General features: G+C 42.9%; 1 protein-coding gene and 1 long non-coding RNA gene across 3 annotated transcripts; one reads left to right on the top strand and one right to left on the bottom strand.

Annotated features, from left to right (window-relative positions):
- Positions 1-6,054: 6,054 nt before the first annotated feature.
- On the bottom strand, positions 6,055-9,437 carry LOC114766219 (uncharacterized). Of its 2 annotated transcripts, none has more exons than XR_003742756.1 (5): positions 9,313-9,437; positions 8,915-8,954; positions 8,756-8,819; positions 8,398-8,541; positions 6,055-7,256 (listed from the first exon to the last, which is right to left on the bottom strand). It is a non-coding gene; the product is annotated as an uncharacterized LOC114766219 (long non-coding RNA). The 2 variants fall into 2 exon arrangements; XR_003742757.1 differs by having other exon boundaries at positions 8,403-8,541.
- A 974-nt stretch (positions 9,438-10,411) lies between these two features.
- Positions 10,412-12,171, top strand: LOC114766317 (uncharacterized). Its single transcript, XM_028957018.1, has 5 exons — positions 10,412-10,868; positions 10,972-11,143; positions 11,344-11,427; positions 11,515-11,697; positions 11,802-12,171. Exons 1-5 carry the CDS (start codon positions 10,678-10,680, stop codon positions 11,841-11,843), a joined length of 672 nt encoding a protein of 223 aa, XP_028812851.1. The 5' UTR covers positions 10,412-10,677; the 3' UTR covers positions 11,844-12,171.
- Positions 12,172-18,127: the final 5,956 nt, after the last annotated feature.

Below are 18,127 nucleotides of genomic sequence, written 5' to 3'. Positions count from 1 at the left end.
GCTTTTTGCAGATGCCGTGGGTGTTAACAGTAGCGATCCAATTTGAATTGAAAGGTTTTGCTGAGGGGAATTGTTGCCCGGAAAGATCAGAATCTTGGTTTTGGATAGGTTGAGTTGGAGGTGTCGCTCAGACATCCATGCCGATATGTCTGAGAGGCAGGCCGAAATTTTTGTTGCTATAGTAGCATCTTCTGGTGGGAATGACAGATAGAGCTGGGTGTCATCAGCATAAGAGTGATAGGAGAAGCCATGTGATTGGATGATGTGACCAAGTGAGCGAGTGTATATTGAGAATAGAAGGGGGCCAAGGACAGAGCCTTGTGGAACCCCTGTGGTTACCCTAGAGAGGACAGATGTCTCACCTCCCCATGATACCTTGAAGGACCTGTCGTGAAGATAAGAGGTGAACCAATCTAGTACGGTTCCTGTAACTCCTAAATCAGAGAGTGTGGTGAGAAGAATTTCGTGGTAAACTGTATTGAAGACAGCAGATAGATCAAGTAGGACAAGGACAGATGATCTGCGGGCAGCTCTTGCAGCACGAAGGTCGTCCATCATTGCCAGGAGGGAGGTTTCAGTTCAGCTAATGTAATGAAACCAGTGACTCTACTTGGTGAGCATCTGATGGACACTGAGAGCCATTACTGTTCAGGCCAGGTCATCTTCCTGGCCAAAATCTGGCTTGTTGCAGGTTTTTTGCATGAAAAAAAAGAGAGGATAAAGAGAGAAAAAAAAATCAGCACTTCACTCGTTTCTCAGTAACACTGTCATTTTAACCCATTTATTTAATTGTTCTGGTGTTCATGCGAATGGAAATTTTACTAGACTCCTTAGCCAATCCTTAGCCTGTCCTCTTTGTCAAAATCTCAAATCTACTCACCCTACAGTTGAAACTGGCACTCAGTATGTGAATAAAAACTCAGTATGTGTGTTAAAAGTGAACAATAAAATGACCTTTAATGTAAGGGCCATTTCACCAGTCCCAGTTAGCTCCTCGCTCTGGAAGTCGTCCTCTGGTGTTTTCATCTCCACTGCTCCTATCTAAAAGAAGAAAAAGAAAAGATAAGACATTTACTTTTTTACCATTCAGTTTCTGTTGTGTGGATGAAGATTTTACTAATTAAAGTAGAAGTAAAAAAGTTTTTAATTGTAGAAGAATACTTACTAGAAAAGGTGTCCTCCTCTGATGTGCCTGGATTTTGTTGCAGCTCCTCTCAGTCTCAACACTAGACAGAAAGTAGTAATGAAATTGTTCAGTGAGCACATAATCACTTGTACATGTTTTAAAAAGTGTCTATGAACACCTTCTCAGCTTTTTGTGTTTTGCTGTGTTGCAAGGTGGCAGACTGGAAGTAGTAAAAAAAAAAAAAATAGGCAAGAAAAGGAATTACACACATCGCGGCAGCATATGTGTAAAGGATATGATCCATAAAATAACACTTAATTGGCTTTATTGGGTTATTAGGGAGCTTTACATATCACGACCTGGTACATTTTGGCCACTAGATATCGCCACATTTTTGTCTGTCTCCCCATCACTGCAGCCAAATCAGCAGACACAAAATTTCAAGGCGCGCATTGCCATGCCCATTTTAAAGAAATGTTCAATTAACTGTCCCATATCTACGCTCATATTTGGAGTTCTGACTTCTCACATGCTGAATATCAAGCTTTTTAATGTACCATTTTAGAGAAATGTCCAATTGAATGTGCCATATTTACGCTAAAATCTGCATTCAGCAACCTGGTTCGGGAACAGCACCATGCAGGACATGCGAGCCCTACAGAGGGTGGTTCGATCAGCTGAACTCATCGATCAGCTGAACGTACCAAGCCCCCTGACCTTCAACTGATCTCCAGCAAACAGTGCTGGACCAGGGCCAGTGTCACGATCCCCTCTAGCTCAGGTGATGAATGGAGGACGCAGGTTAAAAAAAAAAAAATGAGAATGGCGTATTTATTTTCAACTCAGGGAAAAAAATGAAACAATGTCCTTTCTTGTAGTGCCACGTCTCTCCTCAAGAGGTCTTGTTGAAGGATCCTCAGCGAGGCCCTCAGCGTGAGAGCCGAAGAGTGCCCTAGTTCTTCACAGGCCTCGAACCAGTGTCTCCAGGAGCTGCGGCGTGGCAGAGCTGTAGTGAGACTAGAGGGGAGGGTTGAGTTCCTGTCCTACCGTGGGGTTCACAATCACTGCCATTTAAGGACAGCATGCAGTGCGGCAAGGAACTCTGGTTGTGTGAGGGAGACTAAACGCAGGACTAGAGGGACCGGCTGGTTATAAAGAGGAGTGGACAGACCCATTACCGCTAAACTAACCAATCACCGATCAGAAGTCATTATCCCGCTAAGCACCCGTGATTACCACCACTTACCTGTGATGAAGAACAGGTGGGAATAATCAGGGTGCTGGTGAGCCCCGGAAGAACACACACTAATACATGGGAGAGGTCGACCGCTGGGGGCGTGGCAGAGGTGGCACGAATGTTACAGCCAGGAAGATTTGAATTTGACTTTATTATTAAGAGAGAAAGAAATATCAGCAGACTAAAGCTAGCAATGGGAATGATAATCAGTTTAAAGTTTTGCTGAACATTAATTTATTTTTTCTTCTGTATTTTTACTTTATAAAAGAGAAGGGGGTTGGCACTTGAGAGAAAAGGGTGTTGTTCATTGTCAAGCTATAAATAAAGAGGAAGAGAACTGCAGCAGAACTCTCATTCCACCTCATTCAATTTTCCACCAAAACTGAAATAATGCCTCAAATAGTTGTCTCCGTATTTCGTCTCATCTGTTTCATCACCGTCTACATCTCACCCTGGCCCATCTTCGTGGCTGGCGCTGATCTTCAAGGGAGCGATTCAGGATTGGAATACTGTGAGGATGTGACAAAGATTGTGAGGACGAACTATTACAGCAGTGGACTTCGACACCAGCAGTGCACCAGCAGCTGCCATGAGGGCTCTTCCAATTACTACTGGTGCAAAACCAGAGGTGACTGGCAATACTGCTCCGCTTATAATGGCTATGATCACCAAGACTTCCGTTGCACGAGCGACTGTAAGCTTGATGGCTATGCGTATTACTGGTGCTACAATACTGCTGGGAGCTGGGGCTACTGTGGCTATACGAGGCCAAAAGAAATGATTTACTACAGCAGCACATACCATGAAGAATGTCTGGATGATTGTCGCTATGACAGGGAAGTAGACTACTACTGGTGCACAACTGAGCAAGGTTGGGACTACTGCTCTCCACAGCAAGGTGTTACTTACAAGGATGAACAATGCCTAAATGACTGTTCTGAAAATGGTGAAAAGTACACATGGTGCCAGACAAAGGGGGCATCGTGGAACTTCTGTGGAAGTGTGGAACCAGCAGAGTGTCTCTACGTTTCATCTACCCGCAGAAAAAGGCAGAGTGGCAACTCAGGGTCACAGATTCCTATCCATGAATTCCCTGATGGAGAAAACCGGCAGATAGTTTTATACGCAGAGCAAGATAATAACAACTGCATTCTAAATGGTCGTCGTTGGAGTAACGACGTAGACGATTGTGTGAACCGTTGGCATAGTTGGCACTTGGTAACCCAGGCAAGGTCCAATTTAATCCAGACAAGGTACCTTCGCATTGACATGCAAGGAATGGCCGGTGGCTTCCATAACTTTCAAATTCAGCTGAATTGTCGGCGGAACAGTGGTCAAAGCACCACTATAGCTCAGGTCTTGATTCCCCAGAACCAAAATATTCCAGAAGAGCACATCCGACTTGCTTTTAGGGAGAGCTTTCAAAGAAGCCAAAGGGTTAGAGTGGTGGTGAGGGAAAATGTCAATCCATCCATATTTAAAAACCGAAATTGGTAACGGTGTGTTGGAATGGGGACACAGAACCCCTTACAAAGCCTGGGTCGTGTGGTTGGGAAGCATTAGTGTGTAATGAAAATCAATGGTTTAAGGTTCTGTTTTTCCTCCCTGGTGTTCAATGTATTTAGAATTCATACATAACAGACAAATGATTTAAAAACATAAAATGTTGTGTATCTTGAGTCAGTCTTTTGTTGAAAACGCCTTGCTTGAAACAACTTTTATGAAGCTGATTATTAAATTGTTTTTATTCTTATATCATAGAAAAAGTAATATTTCAATGTGCTTAATCACTAAAAGTGCAATCTGTCAGGATCTGGTTTGGAAGGGGCTACTCCGGACGTTGTGTGCATCATGTAATAAAACCTCTGCCTGGTGACACTGTGCGTATACGTCCTCCTTCCTCACCATGTCCAGCCAACCCGAATGAAGTACAGTGTAGTGCTGCTTCTTTCACAATTACTTGTCGTCTTCATTATACACACTGTATACATGACTCTCTTAACACAAACCACTGGGTTGTCACTGGATTGTATAGAATGTGTAGCTGTAAACAGTCATTTCAAGCATGAAATGCTCTCATGTTACTCAATCATATGGAATAGGCTGATTCCTACTTTGTAATCTTTCACATACAGTATGATTATCTGTATTTTTTTATTCTTACAGTAATTATCTGTATTTTCTCTATATAAATTGACTATTAGATGCTTGGATGTTCACAAGTGCTGTGTTTTTAAATGCTGTGTTACTATTATTCCTAATAACTCCACTTAACTGCAGTATTGACAGTGGATAATGGTCAACTCTGATATTTTCTGCATTTATTTTTGTTACATGCTTCTGTAGAAGGTCAGAGTGTTAAAAAGAGTGACAATAAAAATTGTCTAACACGAGAAATGGGTGTTGTGGTAAGAACAAAAGGTAGATCCTTCCACAATAATTTTAACATATACAATATCCATCATTCCAACAACAATAATCATGTCAGGATTGGATGCTCTATATCATAAAACATTGATCTTGTTTCTACACTATGTATTTGTAAGATAGTAACTGACACTTCCATGCATTACTGATGGGACAGGGCACTACATGCAAAAAGTGAACATGAAAGTGATTTTGTCATTGTGATAAAGACCAAGCAAGCACTGTGTCCTCTGCATTTAACCCTTGGTGAGGTGCCCAGGGAGCAGTATGTGTGGGGACCTCAGTGGCACCTTGGCAGATCAGGATTTGAACACGCAACTTTCCTGTTATTAGTTCACTTTCTTTTCCTGTGATTCCACCACTGCCCCCAAAATAGACCCTTTATACATTTGACAGAAATTTTCAGTCATCAATTTTCTGTTCTCTTATCTGTGATAGATACCATTTTTAAGCACTGTATAAAAACAGAAAACATTATTTTCACCTTATTAAAGACTGAATCCACACCTTCACATTAAATAATGTTTTGCCTCATATATTTGATATTTTTTTGTGGCCACAATTTTCAGCCTTTCTTTTCACTTTCACAAAATCTAGGCAGAACATCCCCTATAAGGACGTTCCTGTAAATTTTGTCTTTATGCTGGTGTCTTCTCATGTCCTTTCTTCATGTTATGGAACAGTTTGATTCTACTAAAACTTAATGCCATATAAGCATCTGCTAGTCCTTAATCACTAAACCAGGTAGTCTGGAAGACAGAGGAGGTGCTGCTGTGAAACGTCATGCAACGCACTGAAATTCTGATATTTAACAGCTATGCAGTAGTGACTTGCATTCCTTTGTATAGGTGGGCTGCACATGTGGGCATCAATTCAGTGTTGCAAAAGTCTGTTCCAAATATCACCTCTGTACCAACCTGTATTTTCGTTAGGAACAAGTGAGTATGGCGGTGCAATTTTTATAGTTTTCATATTAGCAGGAGATGATTATTAACAGAGATGAATTTCAACACATGCTTCTGTCATGGAAATTCTTTCCATCACTGAGCGTCTGAGGAGCCACAATGAGAAACATTTAAATGAATTTAGTCAGGTTTTATTTACATGCGCGCATGGGAAGACTCGCTATAAGAATCTCCAAAGGTCTGAACACAGTGACATGTATATATAGTCAGTGAAGCACTGATGTTTATCTTTGTGTCTGTTGGTGCCAGCACAGAACACGATCTCACACATTCCTTCAGAGATAAGACTGTCAGACCCACACTTTTCCTCACACTTCTGTTTATGAATCTGTTTCACTCACACTTCATCAATTCAAAGCTCTTGTCAGCATATTTTAAATCTGTGTTCTAAACTTTGACAAACTGTCAGCAGTTTTCTGTTCTCTAATTTATGATATAAACAGTTTTCAGTGTTCACATGTTGACAAAACTTGAATACTAATTTAAAGTATGGATAAAGTAGAGAAAAAACACACTGTAAGACATGGCCAGTGCTTAATTTATAAATCAGGTAGTCTGGAGAGGGTATTGCTCTAGCAATACTTTAAATGACAAATTATTTATGAACTATGCTATTTTACACATGCAATGTGCTAAGCGTGAACCATAGATATAAACACTAGATGTCGCATTTAGTATTGTGTACAGTTCATTGTCTATAGTTCTCTAAAGATCTATACAAATGCCTGTAACAGCATAATTATAAATTTATGAGTGTAAATGTATCTTGGAGATTGCCAGGGTCTTTCAACTAATATTGCTAGCCTTTTTGTGGAGTTTGTATTTGCATTGTTTTGCATGTAGTAGAATTGTAGTTTAAGTTTATTTCCAATAAAAAAAAAAAAAAATAAATGCACATTACATATTGAACATGAAAGTATAGATCTATCAATTTTTTTTGCAGTTTGGTTGCAAAATACATGTCTGACATTTGTAACAAACCAAGACAATAAGAATTGCTTCTCAAATTTGTCGATTTATGGTTCTTTAATCCTGTATGCCACCTTGAGCCTGATAGACATTCATTCATGCAGCTCTGTTTATTATTCTCTCCCATTGATGGGCATATTCAATGTCACATCTAGCATTTACAATATGAAACTAGACATACTCAGGACCAAATTTTTTATGGCCTCTATCACAATCCTGAGCACAGAACTGCAAGGGGCAAACTCAGAGGGTGTCATGATCTGGTCTGAAAGGGGTTACTCGAATCGTTCCCTAATCGTTTTCAACTGTGTCGAATGTATAAAGCTGCCCTGTTTGTTTCTGTTCGCCGTCAGGTCTGCGATATGTTACATGTTCACCAACATCTCGGATGTCTCCCCTGTCCTGTTCTTCACCCATTAATCCCTGGTTTCGTGATTGCGTCCTTCTTCCTTGTCCAGTTTCGTCATCGTCTCCGTTCAACTGCCTCGTCATGCCACCATGGTTGTGACAGAGGGAACATTTAGATGACATGCTGTAGGGAGGAGGAAAAAAAATGAAAACTGATTCATCAGATCTATTTTCGCTGCTAAAATAGACCAAAACAGTAATTATTTCATTTAAAATGTATTATTATTATAATTAACTTGTTTGTTGAACTGTCATATGAAATCAGTGTCACATTTTCGAACGTGAGGTGATGGTAAATTGTACCATCTGATGTTACTCAAACGTTACAAATATAAAAACACCACGTTTTGAAATTTTACTGCTGTATGTCAATTTAGTTTATTTGTGTGCTGCACTCATAGACTTTAGAAAACGGCGCTCATTTGTTTGAAAGACAACGCCGCAGGAAACCCCTCATTTTCGACTAATGTCACATACTACGAATGCAAAAAAAAAAAAACGAAGGAAACCTCCTTCCAAAAAACAAAAATATAATTTCTTATAAACAGGCACAAAAACACCCACTGGTTCACTTACATATCACGTAACAAAGGGAAAGTACCAACAATGGCTGCAAATCTGTAGCTGCTTGCTTTTACGTTCGGATGCATGTGTCTAAATGGGAAACGGATGCTAGAGCCTGGACTCAGCAGCATGTTCCAACAAGAATGAATTGTGGATAAAACTGAGCTTGTGATCATTGATTTGTGTTTCAGGATCGCAAGAATCAAGGAAAGAAACCCTGCTTCCCTAACCTACAAGAGTACAATGTCGTTTTCTCCCTTATTTTTAATCCCCACACATTACAATTCATCCTTTTTCTGTATTGTTGGCACCCACAGATTCGCTGCATAGATAATTCTACACACTGTCAGTCAGCAGATATGCAATTGGTATGACATGCATGTTTCTTGTAAATAATGTGCAATATGCAGAACGTATGGATTGTTCATTGCAGCAAGTGAAAGTGAAGTGATTGTCATTGTGAAACACTGCAGCACAGCACACGGTGACTCAACAAAACGTGTCCTCTGCTTTTAACCATCACCCTGTGAGCAGTGGGCAGCCATGACAGGCATGTGGGGAGCAGCGTGTGGGGACTGTGCTTTGCTCAGTGGCACCTCAGCAGCACCTTGGCGGCTCGGGATTCGAACCGGACAACCTTCCAACCTTCCGCTTCCTTGCCCGCCAGGCCCTGTGTGGGTGTATATGATGTGTGTATTCACTTTACGTGTTTGTTACGTGTTCCACAGCGTGCAGGATGTAGCAGATGTTCCGTCTGTCACAGGCCTCTGTGTACAGCAGAGCCCCAATCAGCCAACTGAGAGCCAACAGCAGGTCGACTGCACTCCGCAGAAACGAATCTACACCTAAACAGAAAAAGGGAGAGAGAGAGCGGTGAGTGGTAGGCAGCAGTGAAACAACGCACTCCTAATAATACACAGAGTCAAAGACAACACCGCAGGAAACCCCTCATTTTCGACTAATGGCAAATGGGTCCCACAGATCATGTTCCTTACTGTTTCAGAACAATGCAGCACATGGTCTCATAAATAACATCACCTCAAACGTCCACACACGCACCTCAGCCGTTTGCGGGAGGTTCTGGAAAGATGCGTAGATGATTATGGAGCCATCCCCGATCGCGCTGCATGTGTGAGTCACACAGAGCACCAGTTCTTTTACTTCCAGGTACCTGTTAGTTATGTAAAAACTCCAGTTATGTAAAAGTTCCCGTCATACCTGAGGATCGCCATGATCATCTGGATCCCACTGAATACACCTGAACACAACGCAAGCAAATGTCAAAAACTCACTCAGCAGTCGTCATAAGTGCATTTCAATTTTATACTCAGTGTTCCTCAAATTATTCACCTTCCATTTCCATTTATGAGTTATTAATATTATTTGTGTTGTTGTCGTTGTGCAGCCTAGTTAAGAGAAGGCTGTGACATTCACACTGCAGCCCATATTTACACACCAACATCTTGCAAGCAGAATTGAGCCATTAAATGATAAAATTCAGAAACAAACTGGCAGGACTGGCAGCTAATTCTACCCAGCCAACAAGACATAGGAGAGAGAAAGTAGGAGAAGGAGCATCTTCATATCATTTTATAGGGAAAGAAACAATAACCTACTGGGGTCCAGTCTTCAGTCGGCAGCGTTTCCTGAATAAGAGATCTGCATCTCGGCACGTGTAATGAATCCAGGTTCGTTGTAGGCGATTCGGTCCGTGCAGCAGCGCAGGAGCAGCGCGTCGGAGGAGTGAAGGAGCGGGGTGACGACGCGGCCAGCTGTCCCCACCCCCCTGACGCGCTGTCACCTCCCCGTCTCTGACGTTGTCTGCGGCCGAGATGGAGTTAAAACGTTCTTTTCTTTTCTTTACTTTACTTGGCAGACTTGGCATTCCTCATTCGGTTTCTATAGATTTTGAGTTACAAAACTAAGTGCCCCGATAAGGCCTAACTTGTCAGGAATAGAACATGCTGTGTGTGTGTGTGTGTGTGTGTGTGTGTGTGTGTGTGTGTGTGTGTGTGTGTGTGTGTGTGTATATATCGTATATATATCCAGATGGAGGGTGTGATCAGTGAAACCCGGTGGGCAGATTTTCTGTTTAAAATAAGATACTCATGTACTCAACACTCTGATAAACAGAAGACACACAAACAGGTTAGTATGCAGATACATATTGGTAGGTCATAAAAAAATTCCACATGATTTTTGATTACTCAGTTTTTTATCATGAATCAAAAATTGGAAATCATTTGCCTGTATGTATATTTAAAAAACGATTATTCTAACTGTACCCTGCACAAAATCAAAATGTGTGAATTAGCCATTGTGAAATTAAACGTAATGTATAGCGAATCTTAAAAGACCGCGTGTCGTGTTTAAATGGCACGTTTCCGCAACAAAAACTCGCTCTTCTATTGGCTGACGGGCTTTCGTCGGGGGTGGTCCAGTCGCAGCTTGAAACGTTCCGCGGGAAAATCTGCTCATTTTTTTTACGCGGATTATTCTGCACCCACCCTTCAGCTCCAGGTCACGATTTGATTGGATAATGGCTCGCACCAGCTATCACCGACCCGCTTCTGATTGGATGTCGGTTCTGTATGTCATCCGTCCGCCCCTTCAATCACGGTTGTGATTGGTTGAGAACATAATAACAGTGTCTGCTATTGGTCAGAGGTTTGATGCTTCTGGTTTGCACATAGATACAATCTGGCTGACATACAGACTCGAGTTTTTCTCCCCCACAGTGGATCCCGAGGGTCAGAGAGAGTGCGCGTTTGGCGGCAGCTTTCTGACAGCCGAAGGAAGGAGGAAGACAAATGAAGATGTCTTTTTAATTATTAATTTGAAAATTTTCAACTGCTTTGCAATCGGGACCGTTAGCGTGCTTACTCCGTGTCCGTGTTCGTCGCCAGTGCGATTTGCAAATTCACAGGAGTTTGTCACCGATTAATCCCGTTTTTTGGGGACACTGCGCATAGCGGGCAAATATGGACTTCAGCCCGGACAGCCTTCACCCCCAGCCTGGCCGAGGACTTGCTCAGGTCTCGCTGCCGGATTTGGTGTCCACGGGCTCCCCAATTGTGAAGACTCTGTTCTTCTCCCCCGCTGGTCCCGGGGACGTGCTGTCCCCCGTGACTAAATCGTGCATAAAAATGAACAACCTGGCAGGTCTCGGAAGGTACAGTTTCTAAACTCTTTAATAAGCCGTTATCCTCGTGTTGTCTGCTATTTATAATATTGGCTTTTCATATAATAGTTAATGCTTCTTTTTCTCTTTACAGTCAATGTGAACCCCCCAAGCTGAAGATTCCCTCAATGTCCAGTATTCAGGGACGGTCTCAATTAAAAAGAAGGGCGCCACCAGATGAGAGTCCACCTGTCAGTGAAAAGAGCAGGAGGATGTCAGCTGATACATACATCCCATTGGTGCATGAAGTCAGACCCTCCCAAACTGTAAGTAATATATAACTCTACTCTGTAACAACAGATCTATCTATTTATTTGTTTATTTTCAGTTTCAAATATCAAAGAGTTCACTATCATTTTATTCATAGCTGTTATTGTTTATATGTCAGTGTTTGCTACCATGACAGTTTAATGTTTCATACTAAAACAGTTCTGTGTAATCCTTAAAATGACATTTAATTCTTTAGATTGACTCCAACGTTCCAGTGGGAATGGCCAGTGTCCTTACTGCTCCAGTAGTGACTGATGAACCAGCTGAAGGTCCTGGATCGGTGAGACACGATTTGATTCTTTACTGTTTGATTCGTTTGAATCCTCTGTAGATTCTGACTCTACATCTTTGTCCTCCTGGACTGTAGTCTGTGATTCGCTCTGAACCACATGGGCTTTTCCGCTCTCCCTCAACGCCCAGTCTAGAGGGACGGTCTCAATTAAAAAGAAGGGCGCCACCAGATGAGAGGCCACCTGTCAGAGAAAAGAGGATGAGGATCTCAGCTGATACTTACATCCCAATGGTGCATGAAGTCAGACCCTCCCAAACTGTAAGTAATATATAACTACTCTGTAAGTACAGATCATCAATCCCTCCCCATAATGGACTCCTCTGTAGATTCTGACTCTACATCTTTGTCCTCCTGGACTGTAGCCTGTGATTCGCTGTCGGCGACGTGGGCTTTTCCGCATTTGATTGGGATGAGCAGGACCTTCACAAATTCCATCAGAAGAGCCAGACCTGGGCTGGGGAGCAGCCTTCTAAGCTTTCTGCCTTCTAAGCTTTTTTGTTTGTTTTGTTACAGAAGCACTTCAATTGAAAATAGATTTGGATGGTGCCTCAGTGCTTTTTAAAAAATTCTGTATATTGTTTTTAAAAAATTCTGTATATAGTTTTTAAAAAATTCTGTATATAGTTTTTCCTCGCAAAACCTATATTGTTTTGTGACCTATATTGTTTTTATATATACCCTATATACCCTTTATTGCTACATTTATATTTACATTTACATTTACAGCATTTATCAGACGCCCTTAACCAGAGCGACTTACAATCAGTATTTACAGGGACAGTCCCCCCCTGGAGCAACTTAGGGTTAAGTGTCTTGCTCAGGGACACAATGGTAGAAAGTGGGATTTGAACCTGAGTCTTCTGGTTCATACTTGAGTGTGTTACCCACTAGGCTACTACCACCCATTGCTAGATGTGTGGGGGGTGGGAATCTGTAGCAACACTGCAGGACTGCATGTAATATGTAATGTGTAATGTAATGTAATGTGAAAGAAGGAGAATAAAATACTTCTGAGCATCTTATGTCATTTCAGTTTCTCTATTTTAAAAGTTAATACAAAGTGTGTTTATAGCCTAATGGAACAGTTGTCTTTTACATCCCCTCAGTCTTTTCAAATTGTGCCCTTGAGGTGTGTGTGTGAGAGAGAGCAACTCACATTCCCGAGCTTATTCTGAGTGGGAACATTTACCAACCGCTCCCCCTGGAGATATGGGGCTTTTAGAACCTTGTCTTGTTCATTTATTGCTCATAAAACAATGAGTTTGTGTTCCATCTGGTCTCCACTTCTTGCATTAACTTAATTTCCTCTATCCCAGATGAAGCTGCACTTGTGTAAGCTTCTCCTGTAAAGATACAGATGAGTAGGCCAATAAATCACTGCAGTAGGAACACACACAAACTATTAGCATTCTTATAAATTGGAATAAAGGGAAAGAGCATACCTTAGCAGTGGTGCTGCTTCTAAAGTAGCCAACCATCTTCCTTGCTTTGGCCCGGATGCCAATGAGCACAGGGTGTTGGTCAAGAGCCATCTTCACAATCATATTATGCGTGTGTGCAATGCAAATATGATGCTCCGGCTTCAGCTCTCTCACACAGGCAACCACAATGGGGAGCACCATCAGTAACCATACATGTCACCTTATTAGTGATTCCCCATTCCTCCATCAGGGAAGCTTTCACACAAGCAATATTTTCTGCACTGTGTGATTTGGGGAATGCCTGCACTCCCGACAGCACTGAGCGTGGTTTTCTCACCCACAAAATGGCATGTTACAGCCAGGTAGGCATCCATGTTGATGAATGTCCACATTTCAGACGTAAGGCTAACAGCAGCCACCTTTTAGCCTTAGCCTTCTCCTCACCTGACTCATACTCGGCCTCCACCATGGCCTTCAGAGCCTAAAGGAAACAAATATATAGTGCTGAATTGTGAGCCGTACAATAAAGTACTCATGTCTTTAAGGCATGCACCCATACATACCGGCCTTGTAGGGAGAACATAATAGGGATCCAGTTTGGAAACAACTGTCCTCAATCCAATATCATCTACAATACTGAAGGGCTGTGTATCCTTCACTATCATGGAGACAAGGGCTTTATCCAGCTCTTGTTTCCTGGTGGCTGAGAATAAGTGTCTGTTGGTTGTCTTTTTGCACAATAAACAAAAGTCAACATGGACAAATTGTGCATTTGTAATATTGTAATTACTTACCTTGTGTAGGTGAAGCTTCAGTTTCCTCCTTATTCTCATGCAAGGCACGATAATGCCCTAGCATGGATGAGGTGTTGTTATTGTACCTCAACTCCTTGGAACACCTCACCTTTGAATAAAATAAGAAACAGTGACAAATCCAGTTCTTGAAAAGCAAACATAATGCACCTGAAATGATGTTAGATAATCCTCCTCTTCCTAGCTGGCTCAATCCTCTCACCTCTCCTTCTCTCGTCACTCTTATAAATCTCTCATAACTCTCTCTCTCTCGCTCTCAGAAAGTGGAGACGCTGCTGGGCCTTTTTGGCAATGGAGGTGATGTTGGTGGTCCAGGTGAGATCGTCTGAGATGTGGACTCCCAGGAACTTGGTGTCTTTTACAGTCTCAACCGTGGAGCCGTGGATGCTGAGTGGGGTTTGGGTGGGGCGAGTTCTCCTGAAGTCGACGATCATTTCCTTTGTTTTGTCCACATTCAGCGACAGGTCGTTCTCACTGCACCAGGCAGCCAGCTGCTGTACCTCATCTCTGTAAGCCTACTCATCGTTGTTGCTGATGAGCCCCACCACGGTCGTGTCGTCTGCGAATTTGATGATGTGGTTCGAGCTGTGCAGGGCGGTGCAGTCGTGAGTCAGGAGTGTTAACAGAAGTGGACTGAGAACGCAGCCCTGAGGAGCTCCGGTACTCAGCTTGATGGTGCTGGAAACGTTCTCGCCGATTCGGACGGACTGAGGTCTCTCTGACAGGAAATCCAGTATCCAATTACAGAGTGAGGTACTCAGTCCCAGCTCGCTCAGTTTCACACACAGTCTCCGGGGGATGATGGTGTTAAATGGTGAACTAAAGTCTATGAACAGCAATCTAACATAAGAGTCTTTATTGTCCAGGTGTGAGAAGGAAAGGTGAAGTGCAGTGGCTATCGCGTCCTCAGTTGACCTGTTTGTGCGATAAGCGAACTGCAGAGAGTCCAGTGAGTGAGGGAGGTTGCTTTTCACCTGTGCCATGACAAGTCTCTCAAAGCACTTCATGGTGATGGGGGTCAGAGCGATGGGTCGGTAGTCATTCAGGCAGGAAACTGAAGATTTCTTCGGCACTGGGATGATGGTGGTGGACTTGAAGCACGCTGGGACGATCATCTGGCTCAGCGAAGTGTTGAAGATGTCTGTGAACACCTCGGCTAGCTGATCAGCGCAGTCTCAGCACACGACCAGGAATGTTGTCTGGACCTGCAGCTTTTCGTGGGTCAACCTTGGCGAGGGTTCTCCTCACATCGGCTGCAGGCAGAGTGATGGTCTGGTCGGTGATGGGAGGCATGGCTTTCGTCGTGTGCGTGTTGTTCAGTTGTTCAGCTCCTCGGGGAGTGTGGCATCCCCCGTACAGCTGCTTGGTGCTGCCTGGATGCCCTGCCACAAACTGCGAGTGTCTTTTGTGTCGTTGAAGTGCCACGGATTAATCCCATTTTTTGGAGACACTGCGTATAGCGGGAGATTGAATATGGACTTCAGCCCAGACAGCCATCATCTCCAGCCTGGCCGAAGACTTGGATTCCCTGAGGTCTCGCTGTCGGATTTGGTGTCCTTTGGCTCCCCGTGGGTGAAGACTCTGTTCTTCTCCCCCGCTGGACCCGCGGACGTGATGTCCCCTGTGACTAATTTGTCCATAAACATGAACAGGTACACTTTCTAAACGCTTTAATAAGCTGTTATCCTCATGCTGTCTGCTATCTTATTGTATTGGCTTTTTATATAATAGTTCATGCTTCTTTTTCTCTTTTGAGTCACTGTGAACCCCCCAAGCAGAAAAAAGCTCAGCTTGTGAAGATTCCTTCATTTGCTTCAGATGCCTCATCTGATGCAGGTATGTGTCTGTCTTTTTATTTTTAATTAGATGATTTAATTAGATGATCCAGATGATATGGAGTTGACGGGTGGAGAGCTGGTCCACAGTTCCACGGCCAGGACGACAACCACAATGCTCCTCCTAAATCTGAGGTTCAACTATCGACCGGACCCTCCTCTCCAGTACCTTGGAGTAGATCTTTCCAGGGAGGCTGAGGAGTGTGATCCCCCTATAGTTGGAACACACCCTCTGGTCCCCCTTCTTAAAAAATGGGGACCACCACCCCAGTCTGCCACTCCACAGGGACTGCCCCCAATGTCCACGCAATGTTGCAGAGACGTGTCAAACATGACAGCCCTACAACATCCATAGTCATAGTGCTTTGTATGAATATATTTAGTCTGATGCACTTTTCAGTACAACATATATAAACTGAACTTTGAATGTTTGGGTTATGGTAAAAATTTGCTTTGAATTCCATTGAAATTAGTAAATATTTTAGATTGCGATAGATAACCATGTTTTAAATGTCTTTAAAACCTTCGGTTTTTCAAATTCTTTGTAATTAAGATGTTCCACATTATCTGAGTATCCATCTTAAACATTAAGACAAGCAAAAGAGCAAATATTACAGAATTTCTTTTTACCATCTTTTTAGTTTCATTTTCCAGAGAATTGCCTAATACTGTGTAAATTAGGAAAAAGTAGAAATCTCTCATTTACCCACCACATGAAAGTGTGAGCTGTTCACAGGCAGGAAAGAGGCTCCACTTGGCAACAGAAAGTTGTTTGTGAGAAGAGCTGCTTTCACGCCCTCAGCACGGATGCACTGGATAGCTTCCTCCATGACAGGGTGGGGGCCTGGTCACAGGTCAGGGCCTGGAGAAATGAGCTGAAATCCACCTTGATTGGAAAGCCAGCCTGGAGACCAAGACAAGATGAATATTACTTGTAATCAGCATTAAATGCTGACTGATATGTATTATGTGAATATATGTAAAGATATTAATATCTATTGTGAACACTTCTGCTAAGTAATTTCCCTGGTCATTCAATTGTTCAGTTCCTTTCATATAGTACAGTGGTTCTCAACCGGGGGAGCGCAAGTAGGCTACAGGATGGGAGGAAAAAAAACTGAAAAAGGAAAATTGCGATCTTTGTTTGGATTCATTGGATCTATTTTCGTTGCTAAAATAGATAAAAACAGTCACTATTTCATCAAAAATGTAAGTGACTTAATATTATTGGGACAGTGGACAGTGGTGGCCTAGAGGTTAAGGAAGCAGCCCTGAAATCAGTAGGTTGCTGGTTCGAATCCAAACCTGCCAAGGTGCCACTGAGGTGCCACTGAGCAAAGTCCTCACACACTGCTTCCAAGGGTGATGGTTAAAAGCCGAGGACACATTTTGTTGTGTCACTGTGTCCTGTGCTGCAGTGTTTCAGGATGACAGTCACTTCACTTCACTTAAGTTTGTGGTTGTAATGTCACAAGACACTAGTTCACCATTCAGAATGCTTTGATTACAAGCCATTAGCACTAGTAATCTATCACCATGTTTGGTTTTGGAATGGGCTGCAGTCCCAACATGTCTGCAAATGTCCACTGATGGCAAAGGTGTCCGGGTGTGGCACACACTGTCCCTGTTGTAATTGAAAGTGAATTGATTGTCACATGTGATACACAGCAGCACAGCACAGGGTGCACACAGTGAAATTTGTCCTCTGCATTTAACCCATCACCCTGAGTGAGCAGTGGGCAGCCATGACAGGCACCTGGGGAGCAGTGTATGGGGACGGCACCTTGGTGGACTGGGATTTGAACCGACAACCTTCTGATTACAGGGCCGCTTCCTTAATCGCTAGGCCACCACTGCCCCAGTCGCTCTGGACAAGGGTGTTCGCTAAACGCTGTATTATCAGGAAAGAAAATGTGCTACAGTTTTGTGCATGAAATACTGACAAGAGGGCGGTTCAGTCCTATAAGCTGCTCCTCTTCTTAAAACGTTTTAAAAACATGGATCTGCTCAGCTCACGAGTGAAATGGACAATGGGTCCCAAACACGAGTTTGTAAGGATACAAACATCATACGAGCAGAATTATGTTGTCTTGTTGTTACTGTTCACGTAGCAGCTACATGTACAGCTAAAGCCTTTTGAAAGATGTCATCTCATGGTAAGTGATGTATAGTCAAGATCTTCAACAGACAATTACAAATAGAATTCAGGAAAGAAAACGTGCTAGAGACCCTGGATTTGCCCATCCAGCTGAACCAGCTACCCATCTGCCAGCGAATTCACAGGAACCGGCCACATCTGATTCATCACAACCAGGTTATGCGGGGAATTCCCTGGCTGTGGCAGGAGCTTTTTGGCCCGAGCTGGATGCCACACAAAGTGCACAAACAGGGTAGGAGCAGTAACGCAGCAGACTCCCAATATGAATAACAGTTTCACATTTATATTTGTGAGATGAACCGTGGCCTGCTTGATGGTATAGAATTAAGAAGTTGGCTTCTTATTCACATCTCCTTATTCAAATGGTCTGTTCCACTGCAGGCTGCAATACTAGTTATTTTACATTGAAATATCCATATTCATCATAAATCTATGTGCACAGGGGCAAAGTTCCCAGTTCAA

Source organism: Denticeps clupeoides, chromosome 16 (assembly GCF_900700375.1).
Source record: "Denticeps clupeoides chromosome 16, fDenClu1.1, whole genome shotgun sequence".
In the NCBI taxonomy this organism is placed as follows: domain Eukaryota; kingdom Metazoa; phylum Chordata; class Actinopteri; order Clupeiformes; family Denticipitidae; genus Denticeps; species Denticeps clupeoides.
The sequence above is the reverse complement of the archived record's forward strand: the minus strand, read 5'-3'. Positions and strand labels throughout refer to the sequence as shown.